This window comes from Anolis sagrei, chromosome 3 (assembly GCF_037176765.1).
Source record: "Anolis sagrei isolate rAnoSag1 chromosome 3, rAnoSag1.mat, whole genome shotgun sequence".
NCBI classification, from domain to species: domain Eukaryota; kingdom Metazoa; phylum Chordata; class Lepidosauria; order Squamata; family Dactyloidae; genus Anolis; species Anolis sagrei.
The window spans coordinates 215,017,941-215,042,909 of NC_090023.1; the positions used below are offsets into that span (position 1 = coordinate 215,017,941).

General features: G+C 38.2%; 1 protein-coding gene across 2 annotated transcripts in view; it reads right to left on the minus strand.

Annotated features, from left to right (window-relative positions):
* SUFU (SUFU negative regulator of hedgehog signaling) overlaps positions 1-24,969 on the minus strand; it is a 98,865-nt gene that overhangs the window by 55,500 nt on the left and 18,396 nt on the right. For both annotated transcript variants that reach the window (XM_060768296.2, XM_060768295.2), the window contains exon 3: positions 20,514-20,650. In XM_060768296.2, coding sequence (XP_060624279.2) covers positions 20,514-20,650 — 137 coding nt within the window. The remainder of the gene's footprint in view (positions 1-20,513; positions 20,651-24,969) is intronic.

The window sequence follows — 24,969 nt, forward strand, 5'->3', positions numbered from 1 at the left end:
GTAATGTAACATTTTTGAAATGTTCAGTTTGGTGTATATACCTCTGTTGTTGCACCGAATCGTCTATTCCGTAAGTATGAGGAGGTTCTATTGCAGTATGCAAAGATGTGTGGACTAAGGTGCTAATCCAATAACTATATAAGAAAATGAATATGATATGGTATCCCTGTCCCACGAGACAAATGATGATGTGTTTCTCACTACAAAAGTTAGGCTATCATGATTGAAAAGCACATGTTGTAAAACAACCTTCTCCACACTAATTAACACCAAATATGTATGATATGTGCCATTTATTAAATCACGTTATTGTGTCATGTTGTTTCATTTTAAAAAAAATATCGAAACCCTACTGTGGGCAAATTTAGAGTGGGCAAATTGAGAAGATCCAGGGTCAATTTTCAGACTCTGGGACCATATCCAAGCTGCACTAAATCAGAAAATACAATAATAAATGAACATTTTAAAAATGCAAATTGGAAGTACCTGGTTTTGCTTTTGGGGTTGTGTGTGTGTGTCAGGAGTGACTTGAGAAACTGCAAGTTGCTTTGGGCGTGAGAGAACTGACCGCCTGCAAGGACATTCCCCAGGGATGGCCAGATGTTTTTGATGTTTTACCATACTTATGGGAAGCTTTTCTCATGTCATGGGGAGCCAAAGCTCCCCTGATTCGAACCTGCGACCTGTCAGTCTTCAGTCCTGCCGGCACAAGGGTTTAACCCATTGCGCCACCGAGGGCTCCTGGTTGATCATTTCTGGTTTCATTTTTTTAAAAGTCTGGGAGTCCCTTCAAGCTCTAGAACAGGGCAGAGCACAATGGGAAAAGTCTGTGTGGCACAAGATTGAGTTCATGTATAATCCACACTTTACAGGCCTCTGCTATAACTGTAAATTTTAAAAAGAAATATCTTTTTGCAGTCACATAATCTGAAATTGAGTTGGTAGGAAAAACTTTTTTTTAAAAAAAACAACAAGGATCCTGCAGCAACACACCATTTTCAAAGGAACACAGGGAACTGCTAACATGAGGCATCACTTAGTGCAGGTGGGACTGTTTTGTAGATAAAAAAGACCCATGAATAAATGCATTAATTCCTTGGCTGGACTAGTCAGCAGTCATTTTTCTCTTTAATCTACTTCTCTATCCTATATTTTACATACTGCATGGTTTAATTCATATGTAATGATAAGCTACACTGCAAGTTTAAGTGTTTCAGGCTTCTTTATCTTCTTTGTATGAAGAATGCCAAAGCTTTTAGCTGCAGTCTGTAACAAAACACAGATTTGCATATATACCAATAGATCCTTGAAGAATCTAATGATATCTTAAAGAATTGCACATTTATTTTGGAATAATTATTTATGGACTGTGGTTCATGAAAACTTACACCAAATAAAGTGCGTTAATTTCCAAGTGGTCACTGGATTCTGTGCTATTATTTCTGTTGCCACAAGATTAAATCAGAATCACCATTCTGATGTTGTCATTTCAAAATCCATACTGACAATTCATTTGTGATGTATTTTATATAGAAAAGAGTCTCTGTAATTAGGAAGTTACAGACCTTGTTCTTAAAATCACACTGCTGTTCATCTATCCCCATTACTCTGATGATGGGATTAATAGCCAGATAAGTAATTTACTTGGGTAAATAATCAAAACTACATTTGAAAAGATTAAAGAATGACTGGACTTCATGAAAGTGCAAAGATTAATCTTTTCAAGTTCTGCCAAACATCTTTTCAAGTTTCTTTCAAGAATTCATTTTTCAAAGTATTCAAAAAGTCATCTTTTACACTGCTGGTAAGTTTTATATTTCTCAAGGATTTTAACATTCCAAGTTGTTTCCAGTTTATGACAACCCTACAGTCAACTTATTCCAGGGGCTTCTTTACAATTAGTTAGTGTTAGTGTTCAGAAGGAGTTTGCTCTTGATTTCTTCTGGAGTTCTAAGAGTGTGGCTTGCCCAAGGTTACCCAGGGTGTTTCCAGAGCTGATTGGGGATTCAAACCAGAGTTGTAGTCCAACACTCACTACACCACGCTGGCTCTCTTCAGTGGAATTCGGCCTCCCATTTTTTATAATTCCTTGGGTGCCCAATTTTTCTACATAACCTAAAGTGGCATTGTATCTCCTTCCACAATGTCAGGAGGTTTACGTTTTTTAACAATGACTCGCATTGCTTTTATTTTACCATTTCCTTTATCCTCCCAACATTACAGACAAATAACTTACAACATGGTTAAAACCTAATAAAAAAAAGTAGAACACAATTTATCGAGCTACCTTATGAAAGCACCATTCATTTCAATAGTATCAAGTCATTTAAAAACATAATGTTAAAAATACAACATAGTCTCTATACATCCTCCAATCAATGAATCATCAAATGCCTAAATAAAGATCTTCACCTACTGGCAAAAGAGTGCATACAGGGGGAGCAACCTAGGTTCCCGTAAATTAGAATGCTAGTCTTGGAAAGTCCATCAAGAAAGCCCTTTCCTGTGCCTTCACCAGTAGGGTTTGCGATGGCGGCGGGAGTGAGAGAAAGCCCTTTCCCAAAGATCTTAAGGCTTAGGCAAATTTATATAAAATTCAAAGCTATTCGTTCATATCATTGGTGTGTATTGGTAGTGAACATTCAATTTCCAGTAGATAATGAAATGAATCAATATGTAAGAAATGATTTCTTTAACCTGTTTTGCCTAAATGTTTCTGTGATCTCCTGATGACATCCCATTTAATTGGGTTAGGATGCTTATGGGTATGCGTTCATAAATAAAATATTAATTAATGTTTGCTGTACTTCTTCATACATACACCACAGAATAACTTTTATGCATTAGTTTATTAGAAGTACTGTGTCTCCGAAGGGAGCTATATCTAAAAGTTTAAGAACTCTTTAAAAGAGATTAAATCCAATCCAATATTCCAACCACTATGCTAGGAGTCCCCAGTGGCACAATGGGTTAAACCCTTTTACCGGCAAGACTGCCGACCAAAAGGTCGGTGGTTCAAATCAGGGGAGCGGGATTAGCTCCCATCTGTCAGCTCCAGCTTCTCATGCAAGGACATGAGAGAAGCCTCCCACAAACATCTGGGCATCCCTTGGGCAACGTCCTTGCAGATGGCAAATTCTCTCACACCAGAAGCCACTTGCAGTTTCTCAAGTCATTCCTGCAATGTAAAAAACCCCTACTATGCTGCCCTGATTTTAAAATGTAAAATAAATTGTGCCTCAAAGGGAGCTATATCTAAAAGTTTAAGAAATCTTTAAAAGAGATTCAATCCAATCCAACATTCAAACCATTATGCTGTCCTGATTTTAAAAAGTAAAATAAATAAAATGAACAGGATACAATATGAACTACTCATCCATGGTTGAGGGGCGCATACTGTGTTTATTCACCTCCAAAAATATTCCACCAGATATAGAGGAAATATTTTCTATATTCTGCAGTAGAATCCTACTTCTGGGGTTATTTTGGGGTGCTGATTCAAAAAATTGTACTGGATAGACTACATCAGTTCTAGTTCCTCAGATATGGCTATCATGGTTTTCTATATGCTAACAGATTAAGAGTAAATGTTCTGTTTCTGAAAACAGATGCCAATAATCCCAACAAAGGGTGTTTTTTGTCCTGATGGGATTGCGTTTTACCGATGTGATAAAAGCCCACAATATGTCATATTGTACAATTAAATACTAAAATTTGTTTTTTTTTTTAAATTATGGTATTCATATATATGAATTATTTTTGTTTTCTATTGTGTTGTATTGTGTAAGCGTTAGTCAGCTTGAGTGTCTATGCAAACATAGGAGGAATAAAAATAAAGTTAAGAGTAAGAACAAGACTAAGAATACTCTGAGATCACAACACAACATAATCCTGCACAGACTCAAGCTTACTTCCTCTGGTGAATTTCTCTCAATTATGTCTAAACCCAGTGGGAAAAGAAAGGAGGGATAAAAATAAAGAAAACAGTAATAATAATACCCTGAGATCACAACACAGCCATTGATTTTAGATATTATTTATTTTTATCCTGCTGTCCTCTCTTTTTGGGAAAAAATATTCCTCAAAAGGATTCAATAATAAGTTATCAGCACAGACATGAGGAAGAATGGTTCCTCTCTTCCCAGGAGGAAGAATGGTTCCTCTCTTCTTTGTTCAATAAAAACATAAATTAATGCTCAATTAATACAAGTGTGTTGTTTTGTGTTGTTGCTTCATATAAACATTCAAACACAAATAACATATATGGCTGCTGAGCTCTTTTGCCACTGTAGTTCTAGGTATACTGTCCATGATAAATTTTAAAAGAATATTAGTTAAAGGTAAAGGTAGTCCCCTGACATTAAGTCCAGTCATGTCTGACTCTGGGGTGTGGTGCTCCTCTCCATTTCTAAGCCGAATAGCCAGCATTGTCCGTAGATACCTCCAAGGTCATGTGGCCGGCATGACTGCATGGAGCGCCGTTACCTTCCCGCCGGAGCGGTACCTATTGATCTACTCACATTTGCATGTTTTCGAACTGCTAGGTTGGCAGAAGCTAGGGCTGACAGCGGAAGCTCATGCAGCTCCCCGGAATCGAACCTGCGACCTTTCGATCAAAAAGCTCAGCAGCTCAGTGCTTTAACCCACTGAGCCACCACGGGCTCCTAAAGAATATTACCTTTCCCTAAAAGAACTTTTCACAAAAAGAACCTGATTTTGTCTCCATGATGGACACTGAAAATGTGAACCTCTTAAAGGACATTAGTATTACTTACAATTAAGTTTAGGGGCATTTTTAGTACCACAGAAAACATTACTGCACCTTATGTAATTAGAAATTATAGTACTGTTGGAATTCTGAATGAAATACACAGCCCAACCAATAAAATTCTTGGTGTCTTGGTTTTTAGACTTGTTTCTGGCATATTTTCGGGTGCTGCTTCAGAAAATTTCACGAATTGCAGCTCCTCTAGTTCTTACATATAGTTACAAGATTTTTATGGACGAGCAAATGGTGATAGGTGCCATCGGAGCATCAAAAATTACACCTCATAGGGGAAACTGGTGCCATTTTTGAAACCAGTAGTTCACATATACTCAGAAACAAGACTAACATTTCAGGCATCAAAATGTGTGTTGGCCAATGTCATCTGTGCAGACTTTGGAATGATAATTGAAGATAAGTCATGCTGAAGACTAAACTGTCATGGCTATATCCAATGGAGCCCAGAGAACGGTTTTCTAGATTACAAAATGCCCTCCCCCTAACAGTAAACCCCAGGATCCCACATGATGTTGCTACGGTAATTAAAGGGGAATCACAAGGCAATAATTCGTATGGTAGTCTACCTTTACAAGGGCTGGGGGGAGGGGGGGGGGCAGAAGCACGATGAAAGTGGGAAGACTGTTTTTTTAAAGAATAAACACTATTATTTTAACCTAAGAGAACATCTCTCTATAAAACTCTAGCTTCTGTAGGAAGCCTGGAGCACTTGGGATTCCAAGAGTCTTTTCAGCATGACATTTATGGGGAACCTCCAACAGATATTGACCACAGAGACACCTGTAAAGATCGAAAGATTTCTAAAGATAATATATTAATTAAATCCATGAATAATCAAATCTTTAAAAATAAAATTTGCAAATGTGGAGGGAAGGGGCTGATTGTAGTGCAGTGTGCGCTGTGCAGTGTGTTCCATCATTACAGAAAGACCACTAGTGAGGAGATGAGCTAAAGATAAATACTCCATAATGGTGAGTGGTGTACAAGTTTGATTAAACTAGGAAACCATGTATAATTCTTAAACATTACTGAAAAGCTGTAATAATTGTAACATGTATAAGTCATGACACATACAAATTTTCAAGATTGTAATCCTCATGATTTCCAATTTAAGTTTACTATTAAAATGCTCCAGGTGTAATTTGAAAAAAAAAAAGATATTTTTGTGATTTTACTTTCTAGGAATTTTTTTGGAATAGTGTCTTCCACTTCTTAATGGAAAAAATGATGTGTGTGTGTGTGTTTGTGTGTGTGAAAAATATCTGTACGTAGAGAGGTCTTGTAGCTCCTTACAGACTAAATGAAAGAAAGAATCTGGTAGCATAATCCTGCATAGACTCAAGCTTACTTCCTCTGGTGAATTTCTCTCAATTATGTCTAAACCCAGTGGGAAAAGAAAGGAGGGATAAAAATAAAGAAAACAGTAATAATAATACCCTGAGATCACAACACAGCCATTGATTTTAGGTATTGTTTTATTTATTTTTATCCTGCTGCCCTCTCTTTTTGGGAAAAATATTCCTCAAAGGGATTCAATAATAAGTTATCAGCACAGACATGATACTGTATCAAATACTGTAATATGAAATACAAGTAAGCTACCTACAAAGTCAACAATGTGCCTGCATCACAACAGACCCCTCCTGAGGTCATAACACAACCATATAGGTATAAACACCTCTGTTTCTGGGCCCACAATGACTTCCTGCTGGGATGTTGGACAGACAAGAAATGGTCGCTTCAGTCTCAATTAGGGCTTACAATCTCCAATTTTCAAACAATTCAGGAACATCACTTCAGAAATATGTTCACTAGAATCGAGGGATGGGTGAGAATTTTACTCCTATTTTGAGGAAAATCTACAAAACTCAGGAAGAGATTAACCCATTTAGCCCTTCCCTTTGCCCATTTGCAACCCCCCAGGTAAGTATTTCCAGTGCCTTCCTTCAAAGAGCAGGTAAGTATGTCCAAGCTGGGATAAGTCTGCTTTTTAGACTACATCTCCCAGGATGCTCTCTATACTAAAGGGCGAGCGATTCTGGGCGTCGTAGTCCAAAACAGCAGGGCTTCAGCTATTTTAGTGGAATCCCATGCCCTAGGTGAGCCCCATCGGGCTATTTTTCATCGTCGAGATTGGATGAGGTTTGTATGCATGGGATCCATCCCTCTTCTTCCAGGTCTAGAAGGTTAAGGCACTGGAGGAAGACAGCAAGGAAGGAAGAAAGATTTTATCCTCTCATGGGCCTCCAAACCATCTGCTCCAATCCTTGCTTGGATCGCCAAACTGGCTGAAATCGAAGGAAGAGACAAAGCTGAAGACCTATATTCCAGAAAAAAAAGACAGTTCCCTGGAGAGGAAGCCTGCTATGAACGCGAGAGGAACACAGGGCTCCTTAATGCATCGGTTCTCAGAGTTCCCATCCTTTAACCTGGCAATGCAGGCTGCGGCTGGTTGCCCGAGTTGGAGCCGAGAAGGAATTTTTCCCCGTCAACACCAAATTGGCTCTGGGTGGAAACGGGTTTTTCGCCTTCTCTGCATTGCCTTCCTCCTGGATTGCTGCAAATGTCTTTTGATTTGTGGCTCAGGAGGAGTTAAAAAATGGGTTCTCCCAGGAGGAAGAATGGTTCCTCTCTTCTTTGTTCAATAAAGAACATCAATTAATGCTCAATTAATACATGTGTGTTGTTTTGTGTTGTTGCTTCATATAAAAATTCAAAAACAAATAAAATATATGGCTACTGAGCTCTTTTGCCATCATAGTTCTAAGTATACTTCCGTGATAAATTTTTTAAAAATATTACTTTTCCCTAAAATAACTTTTCACAAAAAGAACCTGATTTTGTCTCCATTGGTGGACACTGAAAATGTGAACCTCTTAAAGGTTATTAGTATTATTTACAATTAAGTTTAGGGGCATTTTTAGTACCACGGAAAACATTACTGCACCTGGTGTAATTAGAAATTATAGTACTGTTGGATCTCTGAATGAATTACACAGCCCAACCAAAAAAAATCATGGTGTCTTGGGTTTTAGACTTGTTTCTGACATATTTTCGGGTGCTGCTTTAGAAAATTGCACAGACTGCAGCTGCTCTAGTTCTTACATATAGTTACAAGATTTTTATGGATGAGCAAATGGTGATAGGTGCCATCGGAGCATCAAAAATTACACCTCATAGGGGAAACTGGTGCCATTTTTGAAACCAGTAGTTCACATATACTCAGAAACAGGACTAACATTTCAGGTATCAAAATGTGTGTTGGCCAATGTCATCTGTGTAGACTTTGGAATGATAATTTAAGATAAGTCATGCTGAAGACTAAACTGTCATGGCTATATCCAATGGAGCCCAGAGAACGGTTTTCTAGAATACAAAATGCCCTCCCCCTAACAGTAAACCCCAGGATCCCACATGATGTTGCTACGGTAATTAAAGGGGAATCACAAGGCAATAATTCCTATGGTAGTCTACCTTTACAAGGGCTGGGGTGAGGGGGGGGGGGGGGCAGAAGCACGATGAAAGTGGGAAGACTGTTTTTTTTAAAAGAAAAAACACTATTATTTTAACCTAAGAGAACATCTCTCTATAAAACTCTAGCTTCTGCAGGAATACCCAAAACACCTGGAGCACTTGGGATTCCAAGAGTCTTTTCAACATGACCTTTATGGGGAACCTCCAACAGATATTGACTACAGAGACACCTGTAAAGATCTAGAGAATTCTGGAGATAATATATTAATTAAACCATGAATAATCAAATCTTTACAAATTAAACTTGCAAATGTGGAGGGAGGGGGATGATTGTAGTGCAGTGTGCGCTGTGCAGTGTGTTCCATCATTACAGAAAGACCGCTAGTGAGGAGATGAGCTTAAGATAAATACTCCATAATGATGAGTGGTGTACAAGTTTGATTAATTCTAATTCTAAAACATTACTGAAAAGCTGTAATAATTGTAACATGTATAAGTCATGACACATACATCTTTTCAAGACTGTAATCCTCATGATTTCCAATTTAAGTTTACTATTAAAATGCTCCAGGTGTAATTTGAAAAAAAAAAACAAGATATTTTTGTGATTTCACTTTCTAGGAAAGTTTTTGGAATAGTGTCTTCCACTTCTTAATGGAAAAAAATGATGTGTGTGTGTGTGTGTGAAAAATATCTGTACGCAGAGAGGTCTTGTAGCTCCTTACAGACTAAATGAAAGAAAGAATCTGGTAGCATAATCCTGCATAGACTCAAGCTTACTTCCTCTGGTGAATTTCTCTCAATTATGTCTAAACCCAGTGGGAAAAGAAAGGAGGGATAAAAATAAAGAAAACAGTAATAATAATACCCTGAGATCACAACACAGCCATTGATTTTAGGTATTGTTTTATTTATTTTTATCCTGCTGTCCTCTCTTTTTGGGAAAAATATTCCTCAAAGGGATTCAATAATAAGTTATCAGCACAGACATGATACTGTATCAAATACTGTAATATGAAATACAAGTAAGCTACCTACAAAGTCAACAATGTGCCTGCATCACAACAGACCCCTCCTGAGGTCATAACACAACCATATAGGTATAAACACCTCTGTTTCTGGGCCCACAATGACTTCCTGCTGGGATGTTGGACAGACAAGAAATGGTCGCTTCAGTCTCAATTAGGGCTTACAATTTCCAATTTTCAAACAATTCAGGAACATCACTTCAGAAATATGTTCACTAGAATCGAGGGATGGGTGAGAATTTTACTCCTATTTTGAGGAAAATCTACAAAACTCAGGAAGAGATAAACCCGCTTAGCCCTTCCCTTTGCCCATTTGCAACCGCCCAGGTAAGTATTTCCAGTGCCTTCCTTCAAAGAGCAGGTAAGTATGTCCAAGCTGGGATAAGTCTGCTTTTTAGACTACATCTCCCAGGATGCTCTCTATATTAAAGGGCGAGCGATTCTGGGCGTCGTAGTCCAAAACAGCAGGGCTTCAGCTATTTTAGTGGAATCCCATGCCCTAGGTGAGCCCCATCGGGCTATTTTTCATCGTCGAGATTGGATGAGGTTTGTATGCATGGGATCCATCCCTCTTCTTCCAGGTCTAGAAGGTTAAGGCACTGGAGGAAGACAGCAAGGAAGGAACCAAGATTTTATCCTCTCATGGGCCTCCAAACCATCTGCTCCAATCCTTGCTTGGATCGCCAAACTGGCTGAAATCGAAGGAAGAGACAAAGCTGAAGACCTATATTCCAGAAAAAAAAAACAGTTCCCTGGAGAGGAAGCCTGCTATGAACGCGAGAGGAACACAGGGCTCCTTAATGCATCGGTTCTCAGAGTTCCCATCCTTTAACCTGGCAATGCAGGCTGCGGCTGGTTGCCCGAGTTGGAGCCGAGAAGGAATTTTTCCCCGTCAACACCAAATTGGCTCTGGGTGGAAACGGGTTTTTCGCCTTCTCTGCATTGCCTTCCTCCTGGATTGCTGCAAATGTCTTTTGATTTGTGGCTCAGGAGGAGTTAAAAAATGGGTTCTCCCAGGAGGAAGAATGGTTCCTCTCTTCTTTGTTCAATAAAGAACATCAATTAATGCTCAATTAATACATGTGTGTTGTTTTGTGTTGTTGCTTCATATAAAAATTCAAAAACAAATAAAATATATGGCTACTGAGCTCTTTTGCCATCATAGTTCTAAGTATACTTCCGTGATAAATTTTTAAAAAATATTACTTTTCCCTAAAATAACTTTTCACAAAAAGAACCTGATTTTGTCTCCATTGGTGGACACTGAAAATGTGAACCTCTTAAAGGTTATTAGTATTATTTACAATTAAGTTTAGGGGCATTTTTAGTACCACGGAAAACATTACTGCACCTGGTGTAATTAGAAATTATAGTACTGTTGGATCTCTGAATGAATTACACAGCCCAACCAAAAAAAATCATGGTGTCTTGGGTTTTAGACTTGTTTCTGACATATTTTCGGGTGCTGCTTTAGAAAATTGCACAGACTGCAGCTGCTCTAGTTCTTACATATAGTTACAAGATTTTTATGGATGAGCAAATGGTGATAGGTGCCATCGGAGCATCAAAAATTACACCTCATAGGGGAAACTGGTGCCATTTTTGAAACCAGTAGTTCACATATACTCAGAAACAGGACTAACATTTCAGGTATCAAAATGTGTGTTGGCCAATGTCATCTGTGTAGACTTTGGAATGATAATTTAAGATAAGTCATGCTGAAGACTAAACTGTCATGGCTATATCCAATGGAGCCCTGAGAACGGTTTTCTAGAATACAAAATGCCCTCCCCCTAACAGTAAACCCCAGGATCCCACATGATGTTGCTACGGTAATTAAAGGGGAATCACAAGGCAATAATTCCTATGGTAGTCTACCTTTACAAGGGCTGGGGTGAGGGGGGGGGGGGGGCAGAAGCACGATGAAAGTGGGAAGACTGTTTTTTTTAAAGAAAAAGCACTATTATTTTAACCTAAGAGAACATCTCTCTATAAAACTCTAGCTTCTGCAGGAATACCCAAAACACCTGGAGCACTTGGGATTCCAAGAGTCTTTTCAACATGACCTTTATGGGGAACCTCCAACAGATATTGACTACAGAGACACCTGTAAAGATCTAGAGAATTCTGGAGATAATATATTAATGAAACCATGAATAATCAAATCTTTACAAATTAAACTTGCAAATGTGGAGGGAGGGGGATGATTGTAGTGCAGTGTGCGCTGTGCAGTGTGTTCCATCATTACAGAAAGACCGCTAGTGAGGAGATGAGCTTAAGATAAATACTCTATAATGATGAGTGGTGTACAAGTTTGATTAATTCTAATTCTAAAACATTGCTGAAAAGCTGTAATAATTGTAACATGTATAAGTCATGACACATACATCTTTTCAAGACTGTAATCCTCATGATTTCCAATTCAAGTTTACTATTAAAATGCTCCAGGTGTAATTTGAAAAAAAAAAAGATATTTTTGTGATTTTACTTTCTAGGAAAGTTTTTGGAATAGTGTCTTCCACTTCTTAATGGAAAAAAATGATGTGTGTGTGTGTGTGTGAAAAATATCTGTACGCAGAGAGGTCTTGTAGCTCTTTACAGACTAAATGAAAGAAAGAATCTGGTAGCATAATCCTGCATAGACTCAAGCTTACTTCCTCTGGTGAATTTCTCTCAATTATGTCTAAACCCAGTGGGAAAAGAAAGGAGGGATAAAAATAAAGAAAACAGTAATAATAATACCCTGAGATCACAACACAGCCATTGATTTTAGGTATTGTTTTATTTATTTTTATCCTGCTGTCCTCTCTTTTTGGGAAAAATATTCCTCAAAGGGATTCAATAATAAGTTATCAGCACAGACATGATACTGTATCAAATACTGTAATATGAAATACAAGTAAGCTACCTACAAAGTCAACAATGTGCCTGCATCACAACAGACCCCTCCTGAGGTCATAACACAACCATATAGGTATAAACACCTCTGTTTCTGGGCCCACAATGACTTCCTGCTGGGATGTTGGACAGACAAGAAATGGTCGCTTCAGTCTCAATTAGGGCTTACAATCTCCAATTTTCAAACAATTCAGGAACATCACTTCAGAAATATGTTCACTAGAATCGAGGGATGGGTGAGAATTTTACTCCTATTCTGAGGAAAATCTACAAAACTCAGGAAGAGATAAACCCACTTAGCCCTTCCCTTTGCCCATTTGCAACCGCCCAGGTAAGTATTTCCAGTGCCTTCCTTCAAAGAGCAGGTAAGTATGTCCAAGCTGGGATAAGTCTGCTTTTTAGACTACATCTCCCAGGATGCTCTCTATACTAAGGGGCGAGCGATTCTGGGCGTCGTAGTCCAAAACAGCAGGGCTTCAGCTATTTTAGTGGAATCCCATGCCCTAGGTGAGCCCCATCGGGCTATTTTTCATCGTCGAGATTGGATGAGGTTTGTATGCATGGGATCCATCCCTCTTCTTCCAGGTCTAGAAGGTTAAGGCACTGGAGGAAGACAGCAAGGAAGGAAGAAAGATTTTATCCTCTCATGGGCCTCCAAACCATCTGCTCCAATCCTTGCTTGGATCGCCAAACTGGCTGAAATCGAAGGAAGAGACAAAGCTGAAGACCTATATTCCAGAAAAAAAACAGTTCCCTGGAGAGGAAGCCTGCTATGAACGCGAGAGGAACACAGGGCTCCTTAATGCATCGGTTCTCAGAGTTCCCATCCTTTAACCTGGCAATGCAGGCTGCGGCTGGTTGCCCGAGTTGGAGCCGAGAAGGAATTTTTCCCCGTCAACACCAAATTGGCTCTGGGTGGAAACGGGTTTTTCGCCTTCTCTGCATTGCCTTCCTCCTGGATTGCTGCAAATGTCTTTTGATTTGTGGCTCAGGAGGAGTTAAAAAATGGGTTCTCCCAGGAGGAAGAATGGTTCCTCTCTTCTTTGTTCAATAAAGAACATCAATTAATGCTCAATTAATACATGTGTGTTGTTTTGTGTTGTTGCTTCATATAAAAATTCAAAAACAAATAAAATATATGGCTACTGAGCTCTTTTGCCATCATAGTTCTAAGTATACTTCCGTGATAAATTTTTTAAAAATATTACTTTTCCCTAAAATAACTTTTCACAAAAAGAACCTGATTTTGTCTCCATTGGTGGACACTGAAAATGTGAACCTCTTAAAGGTTATTAGTATTATTTACAATTAAGTTTAGGGGCATTTTTAGTACCACGGAAAACATTACTGCACCTGGTGTAATTAGAAATTATAGTACTGTTGGATCTCTGAATGAATTACACAGCCCAACCAAAAAAAATCATGGTGTCTTGGGTTTTAGACTTGTTTCTGAGATATTTTCGGGTGCTGCTTTAGAAAATTGCACAGACTGCAGCTGCTCTAGTTCTTACATATAGTTACAAGATTTTTATGGATGAGCAAATGGTGATAGGTGCCATCGGAGCATCAAAATTTACACCTCATAGGGGAAACTGGTGCCATTTTTGAAACCAGTAGTTCACATATACTCAGAAACAGGACTAACATGTCAGGTATCAAAATGTGTGTTGGCCAATGTCATCTGTGTAGACTTTGGAATGATAATTTAAGATAAGTCATGCTGAAGACTAAACTGTCATGGCTATATCCAATGGAGCCCAGAGAACGGTTTTCTAGAATACAAAATGCCCTCCCCCTAACAGCAAACCCCAGGATCCCACATGATGTTGCTAAGGTAATTAAAGGGGAATCACAAGGCAATAATTCGTATGGTAGTCTACCTTTACAAGGGCTGAGGGGAGGGGGGGGCAGAAGCACGATGAAAGTGGGAAGACTGTTTTTTTAAAGAAAAAACACTATTATTTTAACCTAAGAGAACATCTCTCTATAAAACTCTAGCTTCTGCAGGAATACCCAAAACACCTGGAGCACTTGGGATTCCAAGAGTCTTTTCAGCATGACCTTTATGGGGAACCTCCAACAGATATTGACCACAGAGGACACCTGTAAAGATCTAGAGAATTCTGGAGATAATATATTAATGAAACCATGAATAATCAAATCTTTACAAATTAAACTTGAAATGTGGAGGGAGGGGGCTGATTGTAGTGCAGTGTGCGCTGTGCAGTGTGTTCCATCATTACAGAAAGACCGCTAGTGAGGAGATGAGCTTAAGATAAATACTCCATAATGGTGAGTGGTGTACAAGTTTGATTAAACTAGGAAACCATGTATAATTCTTAAACATTACTGAAAAGCTGTAATAATTGTAACATGTATAAGTCATGACACATACATCTTTTCAAGACTGTAATCCTCATGATTTCCAATTTAAGTTTACTATTAAAATGCTCCAGGTGTAATTTGAATAAAACAAGATATTTTTGTGATTTTACTTTCTAGGAAAGTTTTTGGAATAGTGTCTTCCACTTCTTAATGGAAAAAAAATGGTGTGTGTGTGTGTGAAAAATATCTGTACGCAGGAGGTCTTGTAGCTCCTTACAGACTAAATGAAAGAAAGAATCTGGTAGCATAATCCTGCATAGACTCAAGCTTACTTCCTCTGGTGAATTTCTCTCAATTATGTCTAAACCCAGTGGGAAAAGAAAGGAGGGATAAAAATAAAGAAAACAGTAATAATAATACCCTGAGATCACAACACAGCCATTGATTTTAGGTATTGTTTTATTTATTTTTATCCTGCTGTCCTCTCTTTTTGGGAAAAATATTCCTCAAAGGGATTCAATAATAAATTATCAGCACAGACATGATACTGTATCAAATACTGTAATATGAAATACAAGTAAGCTACCTACAAAGTCAACAATGTGCCTGCATCACAACAGACCCCTCCTGAGGTCATAACACAACCATATAGGTATAAACACCTCTGTTTCTGGGCCCACAATGACTTCCTGCTGGGATGTTGGACAGACAAGAAATGGTCGCTTCAGTCTCAATTAGGGCTTACAATTTCCAATTTTCAAACAATTCAGGAACATCACTTCAGAAATATGTTCACTAGAATCGAGGGATGGGTGAGAATTTTACTCCTATTTTGAGGAAAATCTACAAAACTCAGGAAGAGATAAACCCACTCAGCCCTTCCCTTTGCCCATTTGCAACCGCCCAGGTAAGTATTTCCAGTGCCTTCCTTCAAAGAGCACGTAAGTATGTCCAAGCTGGGATAAGTCTGCTTTTTAGACTACATCTCCCAGGATGCTCTCTATACTAAAGGGCGAGCGATTCTGGGCGTCGTAGTCCAAAACAGCAGGGCTTCAGCTATTTTAGTGGAATCCCATGCCCTAGGTGAGCCCCATCGGGCTATTTTTCATCGTCGAGATTGGATGAGGTTTGTATGCATGGGATCCATCCCTCTTCTTCCAGGTCTAGAAGGTTAAGGCACTGGAGGAAGACAGCAAGGAAGGAACCAAGATTTTATCCTCTCATGGGCCTCCAAACCATCTGCTCCAATCCTTGCTTGGATCGCCAAACTGGCTGAAATCGAAGGAAGAGACAAAGCTGAAGACCTATATTCCAGAAAAAAAAACAGTTCCCTGGAGAGGAAGCCTGCTATGAACGCGAGAGGAACACAGGGCTCCTTAATGCATCGGTTCTCAGAGTTCCCATCCTTTAACCTGGCAATGCAGGCTGCGGCTGGTTGCCCGAGTTGGAGCCGAGAAGGAATTTTTCCCCGTCAACACCAAATTGGCTCTGGGTGGAAACGGGTTTTTCGCCTTCTCTGCATTGCCTTCCTCCTGGATTGCTGCAAATGTCTTTTGATTTGTGGCTCAGGAGGAGTTAAAAAATGGGTTCTCCCAGGAGGAAGAATGGTTCCTTTCTTCTTTGTTCAATAAAGTACATCAAATAATACAAGTGTCTTGTGCTGTGTTGTTGCTTCATATAAAGATTCAAACACAAATAAAATATATGGCTGCTAAGCTCTTTTGCCACCGTAGTTCTAAGTATACTGTCCGTGATAAATTTTAAAAGAATATTACGTTTCCCACAAAAAACACCTTTTCACAAAATGAACCTGATTTTGTCTCCACTGGTGAGGAAATATTCAGCACAGTCCTCTTGGCCACTGAGAAAATGTGAACCATTTAAAGGATATTAGTATTATTTACAATTAAGTTTAGGGGCATTTTTAGAACCATGGAAAACATTACTGCACCTTATGTAATTAGAAATTATAGTATTGTTGGATCTCTGAATGAAATACACAGCCCAACCAAAAAAAATCTTGGTGTCTTGGTTTTTAGACTTGTTTCTGGCATAGTTTCGGGTGCTGCTTCAGAAAATTTCACGAATTGCAGCTCCTCTAGTTCTTACATATAGTTACAAGATTTTTATGGATGAGCAAATGGTGATAGGTGCCATCGGTGCATCAAAAATTACACCTCATAGGGGAAACTGGTGCCATTTTCCAGTAGAAACCAGTAGTTCACATATACTCAGAAACAGGACTAACATTTCAGGCATCAAAATGTGTGATGGCCAATATCATCTGTGTGGACTTTGGAATGATAATTTAAGATAAGTCATGCTGAAGACTAAACTGTCATGGCTATATCCAATGGAGCCCTGAGAACGGTTTCCTAGAATACAAAATGCCCTCCCCCTAACAGTAAACCCCAGGATCCCACATGATGTTGCTATGGTAATTAAAGGGGAATCACAAGGAAATAATTCGCATGGTAGTCTACCTTTGCAAGGGATGGGGGGGGGGGGGGCGCAGAAGCATGATACAAGTGGGAAGACTGGGTTTTTTTTTTAAAGCACTATTATTTTAACCTAAGAGAACATGTCTCTATAATAAACTCTAGCTTCTGCAGGACTAACAAAAACACCTAGTGCAGTGTGCCCTGCTGTGGCTGCTATGCTCTTTTTCCTCCATAGTATACCATCTGTGAATATTACCTTTGCCATCAAAAACATATTTTTCAAGAAAGAGCTTGATTTTATTTCCAATGATGAGGAAATATTCAGTGTTGCCCACTATGAAATTAAAAATTTGAACCTCTTAAATTATATTAGTATTATTTACAATTAAGTTTAGGGGCATTTTTAGGACCTTGGAACACTTGAATAACATGAGTAAGTCATGCATCTTTTTAAGTTTACAATCCTCATGATTTCCACTTTAAGTTTACTTTAAAATGCTTCAAGTGTAAGTTAAAAACTCGAGATGTTTTTGTGATTCTCCTTACCGGGAACGTTTTTGGAAAAGTTAAGAAGTGAGTTCCTTTTTTTATGGAAAAAAATTATAATAAATGAAAAGTATCAGTATGCAAAGGGGTCTTGATGTGTGTGTGTGTGTGTGTGAAAAATATCTGTACGCAGAGAGGTCTTGTAGCTCCTTACAGACTAAATGAAAAAAAGAATCTGGTAGCATAATCCTTCATAGACTCACATCTACTTTCTCTGATGAATTTCTCTCAGTTATGCCTCTGAACTTTATCCCAGTGGGAAAATATGACATTGTAGAAAGTTAAGAGATCAATGCTGGTTAATTCCTACATTTTAAAAATTGAGCAATTTGTTTATTAAACTATATTAGTTATTTTGGTTAAGTAATTCATTTGATCACCCATGGCAGTGATAAGATCCTAAGTAAGCTGCAAATATTTTTTGAATATCCCAAATAGGGTGGGAAGTACGCAACCTTCCAAATGTTGCATTCCTCAAAACTAGGTACTATACCTAGAATTGCTGGAACTAGCAGTCTGACATTTGGAGGGCCAAATTGTCTGCCTTCCTTACCTAGAATAAATATTTAATATCTTGACAAATGATGTCTATTATCCAAACATTAAAGTGGCATGGTATATTCAGTGCATTCAGTTATAAATAGAGCAATCCTTACATTACTCTTCAAGAACTGTCACCTGCATCACTTTAGTGACAAATTACACTATTTAACAAAAAATGGAAAAAAAAATCTGTTCCTGGTTTAAAGTGTTATTTCCTGTTTAACTGTAGTTGTTATACTCCAGAAACTCCATTTTTGTGGCTGCCATAAACTATATTGAAGTACTTGAGACTCTATCAGATATTCATTGAAAAACTATAGGATATCCCACAAAAAATGATGTTTTTGCAGTTTAATAAACTTTTTCCATGTTTTTATGATAGAACCAATTAAGAAATGACATTTATAAACACAGGGATAAAAATTGTGTTAAATAGTCTTATTATCATTGCAGGTAAAATATACAGCATAAAAGTTTACTTACATTAAAAAGAGACTTGTTCACTAACCAGTATTTGCAAACCCACAGTGAAACCTTATCTCTTTGGTTCATTGTAATCTCATGAAACATTTCTCAAAGCTCCTCCAACCCAAAGGAAGAAAATACAGTATTGCTGAGATGTGGAATTATTGATTCATTCAAGATTACTGCCATCAAAACTCATAAGAACAAATAAAGTTTTTGGAATTCAGTTGGGACCACTTGTTAGAAATATAAAATTTCAAGTGCTTACTTTGGAAACTGCAAGATAAACAGTTCCAAATTTAAGAAATTGTCAACTTGGAATTGCTCAAGCCAGACAGCAACACAGGAATAATAAAGTAACAGAGGAAGATCCAATAGTGAACGAAATTAAAAACACATGCAAAAGGTACTTGAATCTAATGCTCATATTTTTTGGCTAAATAACCTCTCCAAACTTAAGGTGTGAATTAGATTTGTGTCTTATCAGTGCTGAGCTCAAGCAAAGGGGGAAGCTAAACTCGTAGCTCCTCTTTGAGGTACATCATCTCTCATTTAATTGCCATGGCTGAATGCTGTGCAGTCCTGGGACTTGTAGTTTGCTGAGGCATCAGCATTCTTTGGAAGGCCCCATGATCCCAAGCTACAACCCCCATGGCCCCATAGCATCAAGTCAGGGCAGTTAAAGTGGAATCATTCTACAGCAGAGATGCACATCAAGGTTTACATTTTCATTTCTAGACTCTTTGGTGTCCTAACACTTTTGTTTTTGAAGAAGGAATCCAAAGCAGACTGCAATGTGCACTTTTCCTGGGCCAAATGACTGAGTGCACTTTTTGCAGCTGCGCATAACATTTGCCAGCACATACTTTTTTTTGCGTTCAGGGTTTTGGAAAATGAGGTGCACATCAGATTCTATGACACATTAGACTCAAGTAAATATAGGGTATTTTTCTTGGCAAAGTGAAAAGTGCTCTTAATAGGGAAGATATTACTATGTATTCCTGTGTTTCTTCCCCTTTTTAAATAGCATGTATTTCTTTCAAGACTTCAAGGATGATGACTGAATACAAGATTTTAAAGAACTGTAATTGTAACGCAGCTTGTGTTTGAGAAGTTTTATAAATAATTATGAACCAAAGGGAAACAAAGAAGAATCAGAAAAATGTATGAACATGAAACTAGATTGTTTTAATAGGACATATTCATATGACACAGTAAACCAGTATGTTTTGTGAATGAGGCAACTTGTTAGTGCATGTGGTTTTACTGCTCCTGCTCGGCTTCTCTTGCAAATGAGTCTTCCAATCAAGGAACTATGGTATTACTCTTCCCAAGTGCCATAAAACATGTATTTTGTTGGCTTATAACTGTGACAAACCAGAACTCTCAGTTCATGTTTCGCAACAAAAAAAACAACATAGGTTGGAAGTCGATGGTTTGCTTAGCTCCTCTTTGCCCTTGTATAAAGAACCAGGGCAAGAAAAGGGGCAAAATATACCTACACACTGCTTGAGCATAAGACAAATTCCTGCCAAACTCTCATCTGAGTCAAAAAGATCAACAGCTATCAAAAACGTTTTAAGATGCTTCCACAAACAATCAAGAAGAGTTTTTGCTAATTGATTCTCCCGGACTTGTACTCCGTACAAAGCAGCATGAAGCTAAAGAGATCTCAAGTCTAGAATTAGCCGAGGAATCACGTGGTGCTATTTTAGCAAATGACTGACTCTAACTCTCCCCAACAAGAATGATTCTAGCATACATGTAAAAGCAAACCAAGTTATCTATTGTTTAAAACAATGCAGTAATTAAGGAGGAACGAGAAGCAATCACCTGGACAAATGGCACCCTTACCATACCTTCAACAAAAGAAAATATTTGAATTATCATTCTACCAATCAAAGGTACAAAATTTCACAACTAGCTCTGCCACAACCTGCTAAAAAATAAAACGACCCCCTTCCTCCCAAAAAACTTGCACTAACACAAAGCAAATCATTTACATAGTACCTGATTGGAAGACGTATCTGGCTAAGCCTTGCATCAACTCTGCTGGCCAAGTTGGTGGTGCAGATTCCCCAGTTTCACGTTTAAGTCGGAATGTCAGTTCAAATCCAAAGCCACTTGGGCCATCTGGTCCAGTAAATCTAGAAGAAATTAAAGAGAAAAGTTTCATACCCAAGTATCAAAACCAGGATTGTTTAGAAAGGCATCTGTGATGTCCACAGTACAGTCTCATTTACATCAGCTCAAAAGTGAGTTTTACAGTCACTTCTCCACATTTACAGGTTTAACTTACATAGATTTGACCATTTGCAGGTTTGTAGCAGCTAGTTCACTAACTCAACCTCCTCACCACCACCACCTCATTGCCTGACCTGCCAACAACCCCAGTCTAAAACTCCCTTTTTTACCACTTGTCCCATGTCACCTCAGCCAGATTTTCAAAGTCCCTCCACTTTCCTAGAACACTGAAGCTGATTTTATCAGTAGCAGCAGATCAACCTCTCCATCACCCCCTCTATGGTCTGCTATTGCCACCACCAATAGCTGGTGTATAATCCAGCTTCTGTGTCCTAGTAGGAATTGGAGCTATAGGTTGGCATTGGTAACAGGGCAAGAGATGGGGAGGAGGGAGGGAGGGAGAGCTCAATCCACTGCTTCCAACAGCTGCCACTAAAATCAGCTTTGATGTTCTAGGGAAGCAGAGGAGTTTTGAAAATCTGGCCAAGGCATTACTGTGACAAGGGTGAAAAGGCAATATGGGTTGGGGCTGTTGGCAGGAGGGAAACAGAAGGAAGAGAAGAAGGTTGAAGTGGGAAGGTAAGATGTTTTTTTTTTCATGTCAGGAGCGACTTGAGAAACTGCAAATTGCTTCTGGTGTTGCTACCTGTTACTAAAATCAGCTTTCGTGTCCCAGAGAGAAGGACAGGCGAAATCTGAGATGTCATGGTGCCAAGGTGGGAAAGCTGTTGCCAGGAAAGATGATGTGGAGGAGGAGGACAAGATGGAGCAGGACAAGAGCTTGATCCTCTGTGAGCAGCTGCTGCTAAAGGTGGGAAAGAGAGCTATGCGATGAGACAACTGGTGGGAAAATAGTCTGTCAAATGCATGTTATTATAGCCATGGCTTTTCCACTAACCCCTGAAAAAACAGAAGACCTGTAAGTAAATATTAAATTTGGTAAGCCTTACAACTGAGAAATTGCACATAGAACTGCAATCATTTTCTTGGGCTAAGAGGAAAATAGAAATAAGAATCCCCACAGAGGAACTGGCCAGAATTTGTTCCAGAACAAAAGATGCTCTACTTATCCTTGCAAAATGGCAAAAAAACATTTTACTTATTACTTTAAAGTATAATTACAGAAATTGATAGACAAGGGCTCAAATCTTCAATTAATCCAAGTTTACAAAATACATTTATTTGTATTTCAGGCTTTTGTAGCTATCATGGTATGTAGAGAATTAAACAGACGAGCTGCAAAAGACATTACATATTATAGAAAGAAGTGAGACTTAGCTTCCCCAATGTGAGCAGGAAACAATAACACTGGCAGAGCTCAGAACCCACGCAACAGTTCATTTAAACTCAATCCTAAATAATTTCCAGAGCATAAATCTTTTTGGACACAATGAGATTTATGTCCTCACACACAATTTATGTTATTAATATATGTTTGAACGTAAAGTGGGAATATTGCTACTACCACTACTAAAGGTAAGGCTAGAATCTAGGAGGCATTTGACATTAATCCAGACTATGTGAATACAAGCAACTATAAAACCTCCAGTCCTTTAATTTTCCAACATTTATTAAATTAAATTCTCCCCCATCCCTAAAGACAACATCTGTAGAAATGGAAAAGTTAAGTCACCAAAGCCAAGTCACTATTATTTTGCAGATTGCCCCTGGGTATACATATCTACTTCTTTGAGTTCTTCCATAAACTCATTTACTGTCTTGTCAGTTCAAAAAATTCAAAATTATTTACTGAAACAATTCACTGAAAATGAGAAGGGACTTTTCTGCTGTCATAATGGAAAATTCTCTCTTTCTGCTTGGTGTTTTTGCTAAACAGTTTCCTTCAACAGTTCTTTGCCTTCATATTTTGATCTGTTTTATCTGCTGTGCTGTATTTTAATCTATACTTTATAATGCATTTATTGAGAGCTACTCTTGATTATGAAACAGACGAGAAGGAAAAAAATACTTAGGAAGAAAGAAAACATTATTATGCGATATTGCTTGGAACATCGTTCTAAATACAGATTTAGGGTGTATTTTATGTATAACTACTATTTCTTCACTTCTTTTATAAGCACAGTTCTTGTCCCAGGAATAAACCTAGTGTAGATCCTACTTCAACTTAGTTTGATATCACACACAAAAAAGTTAAAAATGCAACATTTCAGCATTAACAACAGCAGAAACTTAGTATGTGTCAAGCTAATTCATAAATTATTCTGTTTCAAAGACCCTGTATTTGCCTGCAATTCTTTACCAGAAACCAGTGTGCTAAAAACATTTAGCATTAGTGTAAGACAGTGTGGTGTCAAGTCAATACTGACCACGAAATCCAATGGGTGATCTTGAGTCCGTTATTTTTTCTCAACATGACCTAATCCTTCAATTATCATGAGGATAAAAAGTGCAAGAAAAAAGTCATATTTGTAGCTCTGAGTTCATTGGAAGAAAATGAAGATAGGAGCATCACAAATATTGTATATGCTTGTGTAGAATACCATTTTTTGTCTGAAAATTGACTAAAAACTATGAGTTGATCAATACACAGGCCACTGTGAGTTTATTCAAAATGAGACATTGAAAGCACAACTGCAAATAATTCTAATGAAAAAGAAAAGTGGGCGGCACCAAAAAAACCAAGGTGAATGCTTAAGAAGCTTTGAGATGTGCTGAGATTAGAAAGGGAAATGCATAAGAAATGGGGGAAGGGATAAATCACCAAGGAAAAGAAGAAATGAGCAGCCAATATTTGTAGAGAGAAGAGTCAGAAAGACTACAGATCAGGATGAGCTCAGACTTGAAAGATTAAGCATCATGAAAAGAGTTTGTTTGGAATAAAAGAAGAAACAAAGACGCAATCCACGCAAAGTCGCAGATGGAGAATGTTGGATAGGTAAAAAATGAAACAAGTACTGTTCAATATCTGCTTTATCTTGGTCTTTTCCTCAAAAACAAATGTTCAACCTGGTAATTTTCAAAAAGGTCACTAACTACTTTAAATAAATTCAGATCTCCAGAGCCAGAAAAACTGGATCTAATTGCACAAAAAGAACTTAAGAGAAGTAACGGCAAAATCGTTATCAATAATCTTTAAGAAATTTTGAAGAGCAGACAAAAATTGAGGATAGAAAAATGTTGCTGCCATCTTGAAAAATGACTAAAAAGCAAACAAAGGTTGCCTTCAACTTCTCAGATAGGCAAGATGCCAGGAAGTTTATAGTCAGGTCTGTGAATACATAGAAAATAATGCTGTTGTTTAACAATCTTAAATGCTATGAATTTGAACTAACTTGGGCTCCTCAGAAAGAACACAGAGTGATCTTACCTCTTACTTTGATAAGCTACAAGGTTGATAGATAGAGGGAATATTGTGGGTGCAGAATGTATTGATTGCAGTAAAACAATGATATCCTTGCAGAAAATATGATAATATGTGGGGACAGATGCTTCTCAGGCTACTTCAGGAATCAGCACTAAAAATGTTTTTGAACTATTTAGAAGCAACTGCAAGCGGCACTCTTTCTTATGCATTATTCCAAAACTAACAACTCAAAATAAGCTGCCAAAACATGTGGCCAGAAAATTAAGGTATGCTTGTCAAACTGCCAAATTACATGAAACCAATAACGTTAGACATTTACTTTGCACTATTTTTGGTCTCTCAGGCTCAAACTAGACATTACATGGCATTCTAAGATTCTCTCCTCCATGGTGTCTTGTTTATTTTAATCCAAAACAGCATGCCCTACGGTGCCCTGAGGGACGCAGGAAAGAAGCTGCTTAACCCTTTCCATTCAGATTCTTTCCATTTTATAATTACTCTTTTATCAAACTTTCACTGAAAAATAAACAAGCTATCTTTCCTCCTCGAATGTACAAAAGCAGTTGCATAAGGATGACTTTGCACTGAAGCAAAGCCAGCCATGGTACAGTCGCATGCACATTAGACTAGACTCTAGAGACCAGAGTTCAAATCCGCACTTGGCCATGGAAATCCTCTGAGTGACCCTGCACAAGTTACATTCTCTCAGTCTCAGAAGAAGACAAAAGGCAGACACCCTCTGAATACATATTGCAAGAAACCCCACAATTTTAGGGTTGCCATAAATCAGAAACTATTTGAATGAACACAACAGCAACAGAAGGAAAAGGTTTAATCATAGAGTTGTTACTCCTGGGTTTATGGGTTCCAGTCAATTTTTACTCCAACCCCATCTAC